This window comes from Struthio camelus, chromosome 1, assembly GCF_040807025.1.
Source record: "Struthio camelus isolate bStrCam1 chromosome 1, bStrCam1.hap1, whole genome shotgun sequence".
NCBI classification, from domain to species: Eukaryota; Metazoa; Chordata; class Aves; order Struthioniformes; family Struthionidae; genus Struthio; species Struthio camelus.
In genome coordinates, this window is record NC_090942.1 from 198,396,310 (window position 1) to 198,416,891 (window position 20,582).

General features: G+C 42.5%; 1 protein-coding gene and 1 long non-coding RNA gene across 2 annotated transcripts in view; one reads left to right on the forward strand and one right to left on the reverse strand.

The window, feature by feature from the left end:
- Positions 1-3,012, reverse strand: part of KL (klotho) — a 54,773-nt gene extending 51,761 nt beyond the window's left edge. Inside the window, exon 1 of the mRNA XM_009686603.2 lies at positions 2,259-3,012. Coding sequence (XP_009684898.2) covers positions 2,259-3,005 — 747 coding nt within the window. The 5' untranslated portion in view covers positions 3,006-3,012. The remainder of the gene's footprint in view (positions 1-2,258) is intronic.
- Positions 3,013-3,496: 484 nt separating this feature from the next.
- On the forward strand, positions 3,497-19,231 carry LOC138065599 (uncharacterized). Its single transcript, XR_011138680.1, has 3 exons — positions 3,497-3,982; positions 17,161-17,243; positions 18,788-19,231. It is a non-coding gene; the product is annotated as an uncharacterized lncRNA (long non-coding RNA).
- The last annotated feature ends 1,351 nt before the right edge of the window (positions 19,232-20,582 follow it).

Below are 20,582 nucleotides of genomic sequence, written 5' to 3' on the forward strand. Positions count from 1 at the left end.
CCAACCAGCAGAAGAGCTGAATGTATAACTGCCCAAAAATCACATGCCAGGAAGAGGGCACCAACAATTAGTGGATACTTTTGACCTTAATTGCCTCTGTCTTTCGGTTCCTCATTTGTCAAATGTGGAAAAAATGATACCTCCTACCTTACAGAGCTGTGTAAAAAGAAATGATCACTGTTTGTGAAAAAAATGAAATGATAGTCACTAGAAGAAGACTGATTCAGAGATTATGTCACTAAAATAGTTATAGTAGACTTTCCTGGTCTAATTTCTTATACTTTCTATATGCCTTATGAAAGTCTGTGCCTTAGTTTTTCATTTATGAAATTGGAAGAAAGCACTTCCCTTCTTCATAGGACTTTTGTGAGAACAAGAATATGCTTGAGATTAGGAGGCGCTCAGATACTATGGTGATGTGAGATATAAATACTCGGGAAAAACAGCACTGTGGAAAATTCATGGAGAAAATAACCATTACATTTAGTTATCTGTTTTCAGAGCCCTGTATTCAGACCCGAAGCCGCAAACCGAACAACCAGGTGGAGGGGAGAACCACACAGAATATTGAATTGGTACTCATCACTTGTCCATTTTGCACAGCAGAGGAGAGGCTTTAGAAAGAAAATAAAGTGACAGACAACATTAAAAGTCCAAGTCAGCATGCCTATGACTCTCAGAGCTGAAGTAAGAATTGCAAGGTAAGCTTTCTTTTGACAGTCCGAGAGCTCAGATTTGCAGCTTTACTGATTTCTTTTGCATATGATCTATACAAAGTCGGAGAAATAAAACTTCAGCTCCCAAGATTTTGTCACCGATGGCACCGAGTCTACAGCCCTTACCCTTGTGCACAGTCCCACTGATTTCAGAATAACTATGCAAGTATAGCAAATAATTTGTGAGTAACTATTTAGAGATTTTCTGAAAAGTGTAATGATCACTGATAGGCGACAAAGTCTTGCTGCAAAATTTGGGGCTAATACTGCAAATGCTTAAGTTTAGGAGTACCTTCACTCAGAAGCAGATTCAGTTCAGTGAACTGTACAGTCACGGCATCAAACTCAGTCAAGTACATCCTAAGAACTGCTTAAGAGTTTAAAGGTTTCAGCACCAGGAATTTAAGTGCCATCTGAAATGCTACCCCTGTTCAAATTACATCCATGTGTACACCCATGTACACCCCTCTATTTTGTCTTGAAACACTTTTAACACTAAATGATGCAAAGTTAATGCATAAAAGAGGCAAAAGTTGACTAAGCCATGAGTTGGATGTTTTATCAGCGTTCTCATTTCATATACGATACTCACTCAGGAGAACAATACGCTTGCCAGTAAGCATATATTGAGCAAATGAACACTAGCAGAGTTTAGGAATGTGCATTCAGGTAAAATAGATTATTTCTTAAGAGCTGTAACTAAATACCACTCCAGTGAGACATACTGAATCTTTTACTCAGTCAGTGAAAAAGATTTGCACACACTTTTGCTTAATTCTGACAAGTGCTTCCAGCAAACCTTACAAATATACCATATATAAGTAAATTACATAAAAAATACTTATAACAAAAAAGTTATGAGACTTACTAGCCTAGCTGGGGAACACAGGGTTGTTTCCCCCCCAAAAAATGTTCTCTTTGTCCAGAAAAATCCTACTCTGTTAAGAAATATTTTTGGTAAGACGTTTCAGCCACCTCCACCACCTCCGTTAATTCAACCAGACTTTTGTATCAAACACATGAATTCTTTTTACAGTTGTATTTAAAATTTCCACAGCAACTTGAAGCGGAGGCTGGAACCAGCACTGGTCTGAACTCAAACGTCCAGAATCGCATTCACAAATGTCGGGAGACCAAAATTAAACATTTCTGCAGTATACAAAGAACATTTTAATTCGGTGTGTTTGCATTAAGTTGAGGGAACTGCAACTACAAAGTTTGCGCCTCCAATTTATGAGCCTAAGGCGTCTTTAACCCCTTGAAAAGGCTACCCGCTCCAAAGGGGAACAGAATGGATGTTTAATTCTGATGCTCACTTCATATTAATTTGCCTTTTTTTCCCCCCCTTTACTTTAGTGGCTGTCAAAGGCACGGAGCAGCCTGAGGGCAGCTTCCCACAGGCCCAGAGCTGGCACCACCTGAGGGTGCCGCTCTCACCGCCGCCTGGGGGGCAGCACGGCACCTTCCGGAAGGAGGAGAAGAAGGCCCCAAAGATGGTGGGGGAGCCCCTTCCCCCGCCCTCCCACCGCGCCGCCGTTTTACCTGCAGCAGGTGGTGCGCCGCCCTGTAGCCCAGCCGCGGGCCGCCCCGCACGCCCGGCGGCAGCCGCCCCGTGCCGTAGCCGTGCCAGGCCACCACGTAGGGGTTGTCCATGGTGAGCCAGTAACGGACCTGCCCGCCGAAATGCCGGAAGCAGAGCTCGGCGTAGTCGCGGAAGAGCTCGGGCAGCACGGGGCTGGCCCAGCCGCCGTAGGCGTCCTGCAGGCGCTGCGGCAGGTCCCAGTGGTAGAGGGTGACCACGGGCTCCACGCCCAGCTGCCGCAGGTGGCCCAGCAGGCGGCTGTAGTAGGCCAGCCCGGCGGGGTTGAGGGGCGCCGTGCCGTTGGGCAGCAAGCGGGCCCAGGCCAGCGAGAAGCGGTAGTGGGAGACCCCCAGGCGCCTCAACCCCTCGGCGTCGCGGAACAGGTTGTTGTAGCTGTCGCTGGCCACGTCGCCGCCGGCGGGCTGCGGCGGCCGGGCGGCGGGCGGGCGGTGGGCGAAGGTGTCCCAAACGGAGGCGCCTTTGCCGCCCTGGCGCCAACCGCCCTCGGTCTGGTAGGCCGCGCTGCCCACCCCCCAGAGGAAGCCCTCGGGGAAGGTGTCGTGCAGGAAGAGCTGGTCCTCCGGGTAGGGCAGGCGGGCGAAGCGCGCCCAGGTGCCCGCGCCCTGCCCCGGCACCGCCAGCAGCGGGCGGCCCAGCAGCAGCGCCAGCAGCGCCAGCAGCGCGGGCGGCGGCGCGCAGGGGGCCATGCCGGCGGGCGGCGGCGGGGCTCCGCGACGGCGCCTTCCCTCCGCTCAGCCCCCCGCCCCGCTCCCCGCCCCTCCTCACCTTCCCCCCCCGGCCCCCTTTTATCCTCACCTCCGCCCTCCCCCCGCCGGTGGGCACGGCTATTAATGATTACCTCGGAGCTGCCGTCGCCAGCCTGCCCGCCCGGCCAAGGGGGAGCGGGCTCCCGCCTTTGGGGAGCGCCGGCTGCGGGGGCGGGATCGAGGAGGGGCGGGGGGGGAGGCGAGGAGAGCGGAGCGGAGGGCGGCGGCGGGGGGGTTTCCTCGGGGGAAGGAGCAACTTGTCTCCCCTTCGGGGCCGCCTCGGCCACCCGCAGCCCTCTAGGGCGCAGAGCCCGTCAGCCCGCCCCGTCCCGAGGTACCTGCTCGGGCTCTCTCCCCCCCCCCCCGCCCCCGCCACCTCGCCAGCGGCCCCTGAAACGCTCAAAACAGCTTTTTTTTGGCTGAGCCCACCCGATGGCCGGAGCGGCAAGCGCTGCGGCGCCCGGGAGCTGTCCCGCGGCCGGGGCGCCGCCGCCGGGGAGCTGCCCGCGGCACAGAGCGGCGGGCAGGCGGCCGGCCAAAAAATTCCTGGAAAACTTTCCTGGAGGCCCCCCCCCCCCCCCCACCCCACCCCACCCCACCCCGCCGAGCTGCTGCGTGGCTTCATGTATGTGCGGGGTGATCCAAAGCCTGCGGCTGCTGCTTTTTGGATTTTTTTGGTTTTTTTTTTTCCCCATACTCCAGTCTTTCCTTCGTGGTGCCGGGTCGAGGGACGTCGCAGCTGCAATAATAATTTAAAACGTCATGCATTAATAATTAAATAATTGTAGGCATGCAATAATGGTTGAAAACGAAATCATTGACTGGGGACTTCGTACGCTCTCACCCCCCCCCCACACACAATAATTCGTAAGCTGTCACCTCCAACTGACACCGCCTTTTCTTTTCTGGAGTTGCAGGTTGGTATATTTGGTTATTTACTGCATGCAAAACAAATTTCAATTAGAAAGGCCTCGCAGATCCTCATGGGGAGCAGAAAGAAAAAAAAGAAAAAAAGCTGTGTGTTTAAGTTTAATTATTTAGTTATGTCTGTTAACTGCTTGTGTGGATGTGATACGTGAACTTCTTAAAGGCAGGTCTCAGTCTGCTGAGAAGTAAGAATTAGCTTAAAATATTGCAGAAAGTTGGTATTTAATATTCAGTTATGTGAAGCCTAGGATGAGCTGGGGCATCTAAGAATAAAACACACCTACTAGACAGGCCGTTAAGGACAGAGAGATGTTCCCAGGAGATAAAGTTATTGTTTAACTAAAGAATGAAAGCATTAAGATAATTTCATTTTATTTTTAGAAAATAAGTGCCCTCAGAGGAGAACTCCACGTAATTGCTAATAATGAGTGGATGGATTTAAATGCCAATTGCTAGTGGACGCTGAGGTGCTAAAGGTGTTCTCTTGAGCCTAGGATGGGCTCTAACACCTTTCGTAATCACGGCAGAGCACTTTCTTTGCGTCTTTAAAGAAGTTTGAGCTTTCACCTTTTCCACACTAGTTCGATTTGATTTGGGGCTGCTGGGTTGTTTTGTGGTGTTTTTAATGAGGGGACCAAGGATCTGGAGTACCAGATGGTAGTAGTCTTCCATTGTTTCTGATTAATTTATTCCCATGTTAGAGGGATGGAGTTTTAAATTGCCCAGGGGCCCAATAGCATCCTTTTACTAAGGGCACAGCAAGTTTATGGGGTGGGAGCAGGGAAGAGAGCGGCAGATACTGCACCAGAGGCTAATCGTCCGCTGCAAGGAGTGTGTTTGCTCTACAGTCTGACAAGCTGGTGACATTTGATTGCAGTCTAAGTAAAGGATAACTTGAGCTCCAACTGCAGCAACAAAAAAGGTGTTAAAATTGAAATATGGATGCCCTTTCAGGAGGAAATGAGTAGTATCAGATAGGCTACATCAGATGCTCCCCATATTCAGGTGTACCAATCCCCTAGGAAAAATATTAGCACAAGCATATTAGTTGCTCTTCCACAGCAGGTTGAAAATAGAGGTTTGCTAAGAGGTTGTGCATGTACATTTGCTTTTACATTTGCGCACTCTTTTGAAGTATGGCTTGTTGGGTTCTGTTTGTTCTTTCGGAGTCCTAAGTTTGTTCTAAGGATAGCATCACACAGTAGATACTTGCAGAAGCTAGAGATTAAATCTTAAGTACACAACAGGACTGCTCTAGTCCTCCCTATGCAAGGAGTGAAGAGTCAGGCTCCTATTCAGCTACTGACCTGATTCCAGTGGAAGTTTAATGCCTTTGCCTGGGACTTGCTGCCTAAGTATTTTGAAAATCTTGGTGTAGAGGCAGATCTCAGAAACATCTAAGCCTAAAAAAAAAGGCTTTGGAGGTGTCAAATCTATTACTGAGATTTAAGGGGAAAAAAATTTTGATGGGTATCTGGGGACAAAAGACGTTTTAAAATATATCCTGATGCATTCTCTTTTAATTTGCTAATTATTAACTAAAACACAGTTTAATCCTATTTATAGTTAGACCCTTAACTGAAACACGTTCATTAGGATCTCTTTTTCTGCAGAGCCTCTCTACAGCCAAAGGAAAGAAATAGTGTTAGGGTGAGTCAGCCTATGTAAGAACTTAGTCAACTTCTGGAGGTGCCTGCCTTCTCCAAAAACTATACAAGGAACCTACAGTGAGTATGTTCCTGAACTCGGCAGCCCAGTTTTAAGGGGTGAAATCTGGCCATGAGTTGCTGGCACAAAGCTGGCACTTCACCTTTATGTTTATCAGATGAAAACTGGGTCTTAAAGTATAGAAGTCAGAAAAAGTGCACCGCTACCTCCATTTACCTGTTTTTCTCTTTACAGAGAAAGCTTGTTTTCATGTTTCAGAACAACGCAACCACCCTCTGCTCTGGGCCAATATATATTTTTTTCTGGTCTAAGAAACACTGTGCAATATTAACCATGCAGAAAGGTCAGCCAAACACTTGCAGACATGCAGGTTTCTCTGTTTGCTCCTTGAGTTCAAAGCGTGGCTCCATCGTGTCTGCCCTGCTGAGCAAGCACACAACAGCAGCCCAGCCCGGCAGATTTGGATTTGTTATCTTTCAGCTTTCTTTGTATTAGTGATTAGTGAAGGCTCAACTTCTGGTAATATGTATGCTGGATATGGTAAGTGACAGTATAATTTTCAGTCAGCCTATACTCAGAAATTTTCTTTATCAGTTATGCAGCAGCATGCAATCAAATTCAACAATGTTGTGACTGAGCACTTTTGTTTCCTTCCTAAGGAAACAACTTTCGGGGATACTATCTTGGCTGAGGGGCCATGATTACTGATGGCATGCAATTTTAGGTAAAGCAACTGTGTTGATGATTTAGATTCATTTAACACCTTTTCCTGATGTTACGTCATGCATTGGTTTCAATGCAGCAACCCTCCTCCTCATTTTAAGATCTCTGCAGGATAGCGACCTGGCTTATAGTGGTGGCATGTATACTCCTACCTTTGGCAGAGCAAAAGGCCTCGGCACCTGGAACAGCCATTTTCTGTTTTAATACCCATTCTTCGTTTACAAGCAAATTTACAAACATTTACAAGCATAAAGCCAGTTGAAAATAGTCTTGTGTAGTAGATCAGCCCTGGTGAGGCCTCACCTGGAGTACTGTGTCCAATGCTGGGCTCCCCAGTACAAGAGAGACATGGCCCTACTGGAGAGAGTCCAGCGGAGGGCTACAAAGAGCAGCGGGGGGGACTGGAGCGTCTCTCCTGAAGAAAGGCTGCGAGAGCTGGGCCTGTTCAGCCTGGAGAAGAGAAGGCTGAGAGAGGATCTCATCAATGTGTACAAGTATCTGAAGGGAGGGTGTCAAGAGGATGGGGCCAGTCTCTTCTTCGTGGTGCCCAGCAACAGGACAAGAGGCAACGGGCACAAACTGAACCACAGGAAGTTCCATCTGAACAGGAGGAGAAACTTCTTTGCTGTGAGGGTGACTGAGCACTGGCACAGGTTTCCCAGAGAGGTAGTGGAGTCTCCTTCCCTGGAGATATTCAAAACCCGTCTGGATGCGATCCTGGGAAATATGCTCTAGAGGAGCCTGCTTGAGCAGGGAGGTTGGACTAGATGATCTCCAGAGGTCCCTCCAACCTAAACCATTCTGTGATTCTGTGATGTTTTCAGTCAATTAGTTTAATTGATTTAATTAGTGTTCAATCAACTTGTTCGATCACTTGTTCTATATGTATATGTGTATACATATGTATATGTACACGTGTGATATATTTTGTATCAAAGCCTAATCAATACTGCCCTAAGCCAAGTTTTGGGATTTTCCTCACATCCATCATGCAGATACGTCAAACACTATTTTCGTCAGAATCCCACAAATACTAGAATACTAGCACTCTTACTAAATACCATTCTATCTCTGATTTCCCCCTGAGGAAGAGATGGGCATCTTATTGTTCAAAATATTAATCCTCCTGTGATTTCAGGTGTGGGTAAAGCAAGATCTGATATTAATTATGGCAGTAGATGTATGATGTATAAATATGTGTCACCTTTCCACAATAGTACTAGTAAGATGAAATTCAGTTTGGGGTTCAGACAGCTACATATCTTTAACAAGAAGTAGATGGCTAAGTTCCCAATTTATTTGATGGAGGTCCGGCCAGAGTACACTGTGGAACTGGTGAGCTGAACAGCCCAAATGCACAGAACTCTGTTTCCTACACCTAGGGATCTGGTATCATTTTACATGTACTAGGGTATCCTATTTGACTTCCAGTTGCCATTACAGAAGGGCATAGGTCTCCCACATTCAGTTGCCAGTATAAAGGCAGACGGTGTCATTTGACATACCATAGAATGGCCATGGTATCTACCCAAGACTGACAGATATAACAGAGGGTCTATAAGGGACCTGTCCCCTTTCAGAGTATCAAGTGGCAGACAGATGAGATACCTACTCAAATGTCATGTCAAATGGCAATGGATGCCTATATGTGGGCAGCTGAAATGAGCCCTCCATGCATTATCTTTAGCTCCCATGCAGTCACCATAGGCTGTTGGAGATGGATGTAGACACACGTTTTGGCTGCTGAATCTCTCCCTTAGGGCTTAACCTTAGGGTGCACAGAATCATTCTATGCTATACTGATTACATTGGTTAGATGTCCTTGAACTATCATGGATTTAATTCAGTTACCTAAACACAGGTGTTTAGTGTGATGCCCTAGGCACCTGAAACATTCATGTGGGATTGCCAGGTATGACACAAGACCAATTCCTTCTGAAGTGGGAGCCAGAGGTCAGACAGGATACACTACAGTGTCTAAAATGACAAGAGATGCCTATGTCGAGGTTACTGAAATACTTTCTCTGCTTACATATAGAAACCTATAAGTAGACACCTTCATTCAGGGTGAATCCAAAGCTGGACCCCACCCTGGGTTTGTCAGTGTGGTTAACTGTGGAAGGCTGCAAGTGAGACACTTGTCTCTTACTCTAACCAGTCCTGATGTTTGAGGGATTACTGACTCCAAGCACTGCAGGAACTCACTACAGCTGCTCCGAGATCTTCCTGACATCTCCCAGCCCAGCTCTAGAGCCTGTTTATATGGCCCAGCTGCTTCAGCCTTGCCCGGCCCCTAGCTCAACTCAACATGGGAATTCTCACAGAGGTTTCTTTACTCAGAAATGGTAGATGTATATGGTAGACAGAGTGTAACATTGTGCTATGAAAACATAGCTGTGGTTTCAGCAATCTCAATCCAAAGAATCCAAGTCCTCTTTATGCACATTTAATGAGTCCGTCTTAGGTTATACCAAGCACCCTTCTATTAGCTAATATCTTCTACCCTGCCTCTGTTACACATTATCCAATTGGCTAATTATTTTTCCATAAAGTAAACATCCAAGCAAGCTCCAGTCATTAACAGCACTGTGTGCTTATGTTAGGCAATAGATCTTTATGTGCCATATTTGGATGTTTTCTGGTCTGCACACCATCCTCTCTATGTGACATGTGTCCTGTGTAGGCTTCTTAGTTCTTTGATAGACTGCAGACATCCTACTGGTTAATCTAGTATCTGACTGCTTATCAGACAAGTTTCAAGCTCCTCATTACTTCGTTGCCCAGCTACAATCTTTAAATTTCATAAATTTTAAGCCTTCATAGAAATACTTTAGTCTGTGCTGCTGGCCTGCATACAGGCTCAAGGAAGAACCCACAGATTTTCCTCTAATCTTTCTATTCAGCCAGATCACTTGGATGGCTATAGCTTTTAGAAACTGCCACTTCTGTAGTGTGATAGATTAAAAAAAACTGTGTCCTCAAGCAGCATTCAAAAATGGCAGGAGAAGAAAAATACAGAAAACCAAGAAGAAACAAAAATCTTACAGTGGAAAGTATCTGACTTTCAGTTATTATCTGACTTTCAGTTACTTTGAGTAGTACACAACTGCATGGGTTCTTCTGGGTAGCAGCAGTGAAAAAATGCTTAATGCGAAATGCTTTGGCTACTGGCCATGCATCTACACTTTCACGCCTCGGAGGTAAAATCCACTGCAGTAATCCTCAAGGCTTTTTTTTTCTCTTATTAAAAAGGTCTACTTTTCAAGAGTGGACTGTTGTAATACACTCTATCTTGGTCTAATCTGGTTTAACTCCTCGATTGCATTTCAAAAGATATGTAGTAAAAACACTTAGAAGTTACTGTGCATACTTATTGTTTTGGAAATATATGTCTTGACTTCCTAATGGTTTCAAGCCAATCGTGGGAACACAAGAGTAAAGCTTTGCTAGAGTACCTGAGAATAGCTCCCAAGTATATATATCTGAGTACGGAGCATGCACTAAAAGTCTAAATGACTTCTCAGTTGACTATAAATCACATTTCAATACTACATACCTGAAACAGTATAGAGATTGAGATTTTGCTTTTTAATCAAATTTTATTTTATGTAATATAATAGTTGTATTTTTTAAAGAGCCATCATATGCCTGTAGGCCTCAAAAATGTTTATGCGTTTCCAAACAATATTCTCCAGACATTTAGTAAGATAGTGGCATAGTGCAATATATTTTCAGAGAGTAGTTTACTAAGTTTTAGCTCAATTCATTTTAAATGATTTAACTCATAACTGTGGAAGAATCATTTAGACAGAAAAATCTTAAGTAGAATTAATACACTATGACAGTTCTTAAAACCATACTTATTTCTTGCTGAACCAGTCTTTGCAACACATTGGAACAGGCCAATATTGGCATGAGCTGAAACCAACAAGAAATGAGCATCTGAACTACGGTATCATTCCACTGCTTGAAAAATAGATTTAGCAAGCACTAACTTATCCTGCTGTATGATTTTAGCAGGATTAATTCTTATCAATTTAGCTGTGGAAAGTGATCTGAAGATACAATGTTGGAAGTATTCTGCAGGATATTCCTCTCTGACTGAATTTAATGCATAAAAAATTCAGCATTCATGTACATAAAACTCAGCATTGTGTTTTCATTTTTTAATATTAGTGCTTTTTATTTCTGCATTTAAGCCCCTGTGGATCTTTTTCTTCATAGAGGATATGGCATTTTGCCAGAGGTTTGAAAATAATGAAATGAAAAAACTAAAATGATGTTTCTGCATCTCTTTGTACCACAACAGAGACCACAACCTGGGATTTTCACATGTAGGAGCCTCTACGGGTGAGATCCAGTCTACCTAAATCCCATTTAAATTGTTAAATCTGTTTCCCCCCACTAACGATCCAGTCCATCTATTTTCCAGTATTTTTTACACTAAAAGTGCCTAAACTCATTAGGCAACTCCCTGTTCAGCCTGTAACTTCCCTGGGCACCCATCATCAGTTGTTCACAGAGGCTCAGTAGACTTCTGGGAGACAGGTGTACTTCTGCAACCAGCGTAAACCAGGCTTAGGCTCCTGTCTAAAACCAAGATAAATGTCACGGCTCGCATGCTGCGTGGCTGTGGTTGACAAGGAACTCTATTCTCTGTCCTCTTCCTAGAATCCCTGACCCTTCTCCATCTGCACAGGAGTCTTCCTGCCAGCCACACCAGTCTCCCCTGCTCACAACAGGGAGAGGGAGGCTGTACCTACTTCTTTTCTACCTTCTCCCCGAGGACAGATACCACTTGCCCAGCCATTCTTCCACGAATTTAGAAGGAGGAGCCCAGGTTCTTCTGAAGACCAGGAGACAATTTACAAGGTGTTATCTCATCATTAGGAATATGGGGAGATGTTTGAGGCCACCCAGGAATAAAAGACAGCATTTCCAAGTTTCATCTTTCCTCCCCATTGTCTATTACCCTCTTTGATTCTGGGGTTGAAGTGGATTTCTAAGTTTCCCTGAAGGAGGGTTTCCAAGAATGGGAAAGCTTTCCAGCCCCTGCCATGCAGGTATGAGGAAGCCTCCAGGTATTACATGTCCCCTTCCAGGTTACAATTGGATTATCATCCCTGCCCCTGTGCATGAAATGGAGGTTTCTAGGCTTGCCTTGAGTTGTTCCAGGTCAGCCTCAGAAGTAGGAGGGGCCAAAGGATGTGGAAATCCACTTTTCGTACAAGGGGATGTTCAGGATTTGCCCACATCTTGGAGACACAGTTTGCAAGGATGAAGTGAAAGTGATTTGAGTTTAGGTTTCTAACTTCCCATCCTCACATTTGTGTTCCTACCATAGAATAATGGAGAACAATTCAGAGTCCTTTACAGGATAAAAGGAATAGTCATGCTGGACACAGGATATGGTCCCCAGGATTGAGAAAAAAAGGCAGTTCAGGTGCCTTACTGGCTCTTTTCTTATTTACAGGAAAGCGGTTCACTGCCTCTCACAGGAGATGAAGAATGATTTGGTAGTTACAGCTAGGTACTGGTTCATTACACCAGGAGGGATATTTTGGACCTGACAACACTATGTTTCTATTTTTAGTACAATCAGTTACTAATTGTCTTTCAAATCATTCTGAATGTGCAGTCAATGCGTATAACTAGTGTGATCAAGAGAGAAAGAAGGGAGAGATATGGAAGGCTGATTTTTTTTTCAAGAAAATTGGACTTGCAACCATTTCTGTAAGAGAAGAGAGGAAAAGCTTATTTGCCTGGTAGGCTATGATGTTCTGGCAGTGATGAAGAAGGTAAACCTAGAACACTATTACACAGCTTTCCACTGGGAACAGCTATTCATTAACAAGTTGAAGTAAAATCTGACAGCTTAGCAGTTTGCATTTAACAGACGGAATAAAGAATTAGTACAGTTATGCAGTGATGGAAAAAGATCTCAAGTCTAATTCAGATGGTGAATCGTTTAAGCTGTATCTGCAACGGGTAGGAAGAATTTTTGTGTCTTGAGAACCAAACGCATTTGTTTGATTGAACACTAATTCAACAACTAATCCATTTCTGACTGAACACTAATTAAAAATGAGTTTCACATATTTTTACTTCTTCCTTTAGCCACACAATAAAAAAGGGCTTAATTTCGAAGGTTGTTAAAAAAGAAAAAAGCAACAAACACCACACATTTGGCATATAACTATTCTAGTTCCTAGAACCTTATGTTAAAATAGATATCTAAACAACTTAAGGCCAGGTTTGATTTATCTCAATTTTTATTTATAATGAGAATACACTATATTTTAATGGAAAATATTTTTACATTTGCAAATAAATTAATAATAAATCATAATATTTAACAATAACTCTGTTTATTCCTTCTGTCAGAAGTTACTTGGAGGGAGCCTGTGTTTGTTTTCATTCTCCATCGTCTTTGGGAGTTGAGAGAGGATGATGGTATTGGGAACGAAATGAAGTAGGTTGTTAAAGAAAGGAATCTGGGGGACAGAGAGGGTTCCACTTTATGTATTGCCTCCTGAGAGTCTCATTTCATATGATATGGGTTTTCTGGGCATTCCTGTAGAGCGGATGTAAGGGCAGCATAGCAACACCTGCAGCGAGTGAGACTAGCATGTTTGTTAACATTATTTCAGCAGATCTTCAACAGTTTACAGAGGATCATAAATGAAAAGAGAAAAATGGTGATTTTTAAAAGCGTTGTTAGTATCTCTGAAAAATGCTCAGCAAGATCTCATGCTACAGGGAAAAACTGCTTCCCAAGGCTAAGGGCATCCTCCTGACTCTCATCTCACTGCTCAGCGCAGTCGGCCTCGTAACCTCGGAGACCTCGAGGTTAGTGACTCCAGTCTCCAGAGGTTGCAGCGCTGCTCTTACCTCCTAAAGAATGACGACGGGCTTGGTTTGGTGGCAAAGGCTCAGTCTAGTTTACTGTCTACAAGACATGGCCTTCACACGCTCACAATCTAACTTGTGAGGCATTAATATGTGTTTACCTGTAACAAGGTATTGACACAATGCCATGCAGGTCTTCCGGGATGTTCTGAGTTCTGCCTTCACTCCCTCCTCTTTTACAGTGATCAAAACAAATTAGGCGTCGTATTTTACCCATGTGCTTAGCTGCATCCTGCCCTTCTCACCTTCAAACAAGTTCCAGGCCGTATCACCACTTCTTCCACCCATCCCATGAAAGAAGAGCATACTCCCCAGCAGCGTCTTATGCATGTTTATGCTTCATTGCTTTAGCTTGTGTAGAGGATTCATGTTGCGTTCGCAGTTCACTGCCAGGCCTGCTCTGGCTAATGTTTTATCAGACTCATATATGAGCAGTAAAAGAATTGAATGGTGCTGCAGAGTAGCCTCTGTCTTCTAAATATTGAAGGTCTGCTACATACCAATGGATAGGTAACTATTTCTAAAGAAAAAGTAGAAAGGATCTTTGCTATGAAAAGTATGCAACCTGGAAGCAGTGTCTTTTACTAGCTCCACCAATACTGTGATGGGTAAAGCTGGGTAAAAAGAGGGAAGCCTTTTAGTAAAGCTTGTTTAGAATGCTATGGCTTGGAGTGCTTGTTGTTCCCTTTTTTTAATAGTAACAATGGTAAAAGCTCTAGTACGGGTATAGGTATAAAACTACATTATTATGGTTTAGCTTATGCCTCTTCCCAAACAAGAATAATCTACACCAACAGAAAAACTTTTATGCTCTTTAACTGATGTCTTGGATCCATGACAAGGTCAGTGAGCGCCAGCTGATCCGCACTTACAGTCCATAGGGGTACCTTGTTACATGGCAGCTCTGAAGCTGTTCACCCTTAAAAGAAACAGTTGCCCTTTTCACTCACTGCCTGCTCCCAGGACAGCTTTTCTAACCCATTAGTCTCTCAGTACCAGAGAGGTACCTGGTATTGGTTTCACAAACCGGGAACATTGCATTTAAGGGCCTGTGGAACAAATTCCCAGCCCTTTGGAAGCAGCTCCAAATGCTGGGGATGGTGTTGGACAAGAACAAGGACAAAGGGAGAAGCTAGTCCATGTTACCTTCACAGCAAAAATCTTCCCCCTCAGCACCGATCTCTTCTGCTTCAGCAGCCCAGCCTATCTCTTTGATTCATAAGTTGCTAATATCTCTTTTCCTACATGCACCCTCTTTCTCCAATAACCCCTCCCATATGCACACAAAAGGGTTAAAAATGAAAGCAGGAGAGAAATCAGGGAAGAAGGAAAATAAATGTTAAAATAAATGTAACTTACAACCTTTATAAAAACAAGGAATTCAGTGAGACTGCAACGTGCAAAATTAACATAGTTTGCAAAAGATTTTAAAGTTTCTGTTTGTATTTGGAACTGGGAAATGCTTTTTTCCTAATCACCTGCAGGATCTTTGTTTGAATGAAGTAATCCAGCAGCCTTATAGGGAATGAAACAAGGATAGTCTTGTCTGAGCTGCTCTAGCCTATGCTAACTCATGAGTCCATCTGTACTGGTAAATACAAGTGGGCTGTGGTAAGCTTGAGCAGTCATCCTCAGGTCACCGTCACTGTTTATCTGCCGTTCCTTGGCTCTGCTTTGGACAACTCCATCCAGCTCTCTCCAAGACAAATCTGCTACAAAGTGGAGTAGCCATAAGCACTGTGGACAGGAGCTAAACGGTGCTACTTACCCCTAAGCCCAGGAATCAGTCCATTTTATTCTGCTCTCTTTTATTTAGCAGCACTGACATGGCCAAAAGTGCAATTAGCCACTTTCCTTTGGTACTAGGATTATTTTTTTTAATCTACATATGCACCAGTAATTAGCGATGCATCTCATCTAGCTTTCTTGACTAGTGTTTGATAAAGTCTTCCTCCACCAGCTCTTACTCAAAGGACATATCTGTTCATGCTCAAAATGCTGTGCAAATTTCTGAAGATGGATATATACATCTGTTGAAGTCCTGACAAATTTTCTTTCCAGCTTTTAACCTGCTATTACACTTTGCTGCCTATTATCATGCTGCCTCCTAAGGCATAAGCCTCCTCTCACAACCTACCACGGTTATTGCTCTGATGTGAACTTTTTTGCCCTCTTGCTCCCCTCTGTGACAAGTTGTATACTGCTGATCCACATTTCTTTCTCAGAAATGTCAAGGGTCAGGATTTCATCACAGGTGCTTGTTGCCAGGAGGGATAGACACAGGCCCCTGTGGACTCGTCCATGCGAGGCCAAGGAGATTAAAGGTTTCTGAACCTGGAAGGGAAGGAAAGTGGAAGAAAAGTTCTGGTCCAGCCAGCTAGGCAACTGCATAGCACCGATGCAGCAAAAATGTTTGGTAGTGTGCTCAGGAGTGCAAATAAGACATATGATTCTAATATGTTAAGAAAAGAAGGGAAGAAAAGATTATACTAGTCAGTTTATATTACATATAGAATATATTGAATATTATTGAAGTAAGTGGCTTAGAATGGCCTAAAGGAACACTACAGAAATGCCTGCTGTTAGAGTATCTCAGAAAAATGTACAAACATTATCAACCCTCTCCCTTCTGAACACAATACATGACCACCAGTGAGATAAGGAAGAAATTCCATGTATACACATATGTATGACGTATTTCTGAACAATGGTGATAAGTGGTAATAACTTGAGACTGACATTATATAACAAAGCTGTGCTTTTTTCCTCCCATAGTCATATTTGCAAAGTTTTCATACAAATACTGTCATATAAATTGCCTTTGTTTTTAAGACCAAAAAACCTGGTACTACTTTGGCTGCTAGTATGCTGTCTGCCACGCTTATTATTTCACTGTTTTCCCAAAACCCCCAACCTACAGTCATCCTCACTTTTATCTAGACTGAAAGATTTTCTTGGGGCTGTAGAGGAAGAAGAGAAAGTGAAGACATCATCTAGTATTCAGTATTAGGCTTTGGGATTACAGGAAGAGGGATTAAAGGGAATACAATAATATAGATTGTTGCAGTGGTTATCAGAAGCTTTTAGCAGAGGTTAGTCTCCAGAGTTCAAGACCCTAGTGATGCTACAGGAAGGATCTTGTTAAACATCCAGGTTCAGAAAATTACTTTAAAAACAGGTTCAGATAGATAAGGCACAACTTTCTTTAAATGACTTCTGAAAGTTTTCTTGAGAGTAGGCATCACCTTCCTTTCTGGTAAATATATATTAAACGTCAAGCTATTAATAGGGTGATATTATCTTACTGACTGTGTTATCCGAATGGTATTTTTTAGGATAGGTTGGGAATTTTCCAACAGAAAGTATTTTTGGTTGGAAAATGCAGCTTTATCAAAACTACAGCTTTTTTATGGAAATGTACATACCAGCTTTGATACAGACGGAATTTTCTTATCAAAAAATCAAAGAGTTGGAGAAGTTTAAGTCATAATAGCCTTCTCATTTGGCTCACTTATCTGGCTGTGGGAAATCAAGGCTGAAACTTCTGACTGTGCATGATTCTGCTTGCAGACTTGAAGATCTGTTCTCTACGACCTGCCAGGAAAGCAATCCTTTCACCCAACTGTTCTGGGATGAATTCTGTTTCATCTTTTCTGTTGAGCCTGTTCTACTTCGTATAAGCAAGAGAGAGAGAAAAAGAGACTTACTCCGCAGCCCAGTGGTCATGACCCACACATGCAGTACAATTGCCAACAGAGGTGCCAGGTGACGGGAGCACCAACCTATGTAAAAACCTTGCAGTTCATGTCTCTGATCTGAATGCGGCAGAGCAGATTCAAACACTGATCTCCTTTGTCCTATTTGACAGCTCATTCCATCCTACTGATTCGACGAGCCACAGGAAGGAGCGAAAAAACAGCAGACACCCTCAGAACATGATATTCTGAAGAGGTAAGAGACTACAAATGGGGAAGAGACTCAAAGAAGAAGAAGAAGTAGGTCATTTTTCCAAGGTAGCCACTGGCTATGAAAACACAGACACATTGTAGAGAAACACTCATGATGCAATGTGAATTGTAAGAATTTGAGGCTTTTGCCTCCAAATATTTTGTCCCTTGACAGAAGTGCAGCCATTTCAAATTTTCTCCAGCTGCTCAAAATTGCTAAGTAAGCACGCCACTGCAATAAAAGAACACAGTGTAGAAAGACAGTAAATACGACTTGCTTAACAAGTGTGTTACCTCATATGACCAGACAAAAAAGTAGATAGCATAGTCTAGGTATCCATGTGCTTTAAGCAAAGGCTATGACAAGCTGCAAATCACATCTTTTGAATTATCATATATCCATTTGCAGTGTAACCAGTCCCCTTCAAAAATGCATACAGCCAATCAGAAAGCAAATATGAAATTTGTCAAGGAAACCTTGTTATAAAAAATGAAGCATCATATCTGGTGGAGAGGGATTTAAAGGTCAACCATGCCTTCCCTCAGTGCTATAAACATACCTTTTGTACTGCATTAAACAAACATTTGCTAATCTATTTTTTGTTCTCCAATACAAAACGTCTTGATGGACGTGAGTTCCATCCTCTGTATTGTGGGAACACCAGACCTTCAAATTAATGTCTTCATACTAATGCTAGCTGAAAACCCTTCCTTACTGCAATAATTAACATGTTTTTGTCTGTCCTTGGTTTCTGTCTGATTGCGGGAAAAGGTTTTGGCTTCATTCTGAGCCTCAATAAGAACACTTTTAAGTATGTCCTATTCAGCTTTCATTTTTGCACACATAAAAGTTATTCATAGACAAGATATATCGTTTGTACTAGACATAGTCATAGATAATGCTGCTAATCTTTTTTCTGGTCATAATTTATATGAAAAATCCAATTATTAATGGCTTTAACTAGATGAACAATTATTACGGTAGAGAGTCAGTCAGTAACTATGGGGCCTGATATGCTGCTTGTAAACACTGTTTGCCACCTTCTAAATACAGTCTACTGATTTGCCATAGCCATATAAGATTTATAATGTTCATTAATCATTGCATAGCCTCTTATAAATGTAGACTCAATATAAAGTGCAACCTTCTTCTTTTCTTTAGCATCCCCTTTCATCAACCAGACATCAGTCTTTTGATTTTTTTTAATTTGGTATATCTGCTTCATTTAGAATGAAATGCACCTCATTTCACCCTCCACCTAGGTGAAAATCAGATTATGATTACTGTAATTCTTATCTGTGATTCTCATTCTCATATTTTTAACGGAAGGAGTAAAATGACACACAGATCTTGTCCTGACCCTTGGCACAGGAATGTACTTCACCCCAGGGCCTTCATCAATCACGTAAACTCACCAAGTAATTACAACAAGAAAGAGAGGCAGAATATCATGTTAAGTGAAGCTAAGGTTTTTTTTAGTTACTGGGGAGTTGCTTTTGTTTTTCAAAGCTATTTGTACTTCACCTGATTTTCTATTTGACTTACAGGGTAGATGGCTTCTTGGATGACCAACCAGCTCAGACCTCTCCTGGTTTCATCTCCAGTGTAACTTACTGGACAGGATGAAATGGAACTGATTCTCTAGCTCAGCCCACCCTCTGATCCTGTACAGATGGCCCACAATTTCTTGCTCAGTATAATGGACTAAGGACCTGTCCTTCTCAAACAAAAAGCACAAAGGAGCAAAGGTCATGATATGTGTCCGGCAGCAGCTTCCTCTGAGACACTTCTGATTTTGTGCTGAACAATTATTGCAACAATATTGTAAGCATGTACGAACCATTTCAATACATTGACTGTGGGTATCAAATTCATTTCTATCTGGGGATTAATCATTGCTAATTAAAGTCCCTATTTGCAAAGAAAAATATGATTTCTTCTGCTTAAAGGGAGTCTGAATATGTTACATGCTTCTCTGTACTTTATATTCGGAAACAACCCCGGCGCAATATTTCACCAAATGGGAAGAGTTGGGTTTATGTATGATCTTATTTGCATGCACAGTACGCCTTGCATTGTAAGAATATATTTGACTTGCTTGTTTCCTTTGCTAGTATGCTTTACTTGCATGATATTAGAAATGATGGCTCAAAAAAGATTAGGTTTTTTGTACTGCAGTCTTCACTGTGGACATCCTGAGGAATATATTCCTGAAATTTCTTTTTATCCTTCAGAAATTGGGGTTTTTTTATGTCAGCATGTCTAGAAGAGTCATGTAACTACCACTGAATAGCACAGTCGGGGAAACTATATTCTCCAGATGCAATAAAGGTTGCTGTATTTTATTTCCTATTTTCTGTGAAGGAAATGACTTTTAAAAGCCTCCTATGATTTCGCAAGAAATAAAAAAGAGAAGATAAATTAGTTCCTGCAAATTGTACATTTCTACTGCATTCATTTTAATGAAAGTGTGCCAGTTTCAAAAGAAGTGAGAGAGGGTTTTTTAACTATAATGTCCTCTTTAATTAGCTTTAATCAGATATTTTATGGCACACTGAATACGTACGTATGGATGCTCAATAAAATTCTTATTACTGTCCTCTCTCTTACAAGATACATACAAACACATATTTTATTTCACCAGACCTATTGTAATATTTTTAAAATAGGTGTAGATTTAGCTCAGCCATGAAAAAGTGCTTAATTTTGCTCCCATGTAGCTATGTGGCAAACTCTGTCGCAGCTCCAAGAATTTAGAGAAATTCTTAATGTTTTATCTTGGTTAAATCTACAACAAAGACTATCTATAACAAAATAATTATTACATGTTAGAACTAGCCCTAAAGAGATAACATAACGATTAAATAGCCTCAGATATGTTGAAAAATTATATTTGAATTATTTGATGAACTATTCTGGGGCTTCCTAGAAATGAGCCTTGTAAGCCATTTGTATTACCGTTGCCTTCAAGATTTTAGTAAGATGTAAAGATCTTCCCTGTTGACTAGCCTCCTCCAATAATTATTTGCTGGGTAATATGAAAAGGAACAGATTATTTAGCTTGGCCCCATGGTAACTCCTCAAAGGCCAGACTCTGTGTAGTGTACGTCACCTTTATGAGTATCTATAAAGCCTATCTCTTACATTTTCATGAACTGTAGAGATAAAGTCATTTCTAAGTACAAAATAGTTATTATATCCCTTTAAAAGAGCTCTTTAAAAATCTTGTACAGGAAAGGAAAGGCTCCCCCCTCTACCTCACATACATTCATTTATTATGGTCTTAAGGGGTAGATTTTCAAGGTATTACTCTCCATCTGTATTTGAGGAAATAATCAACGG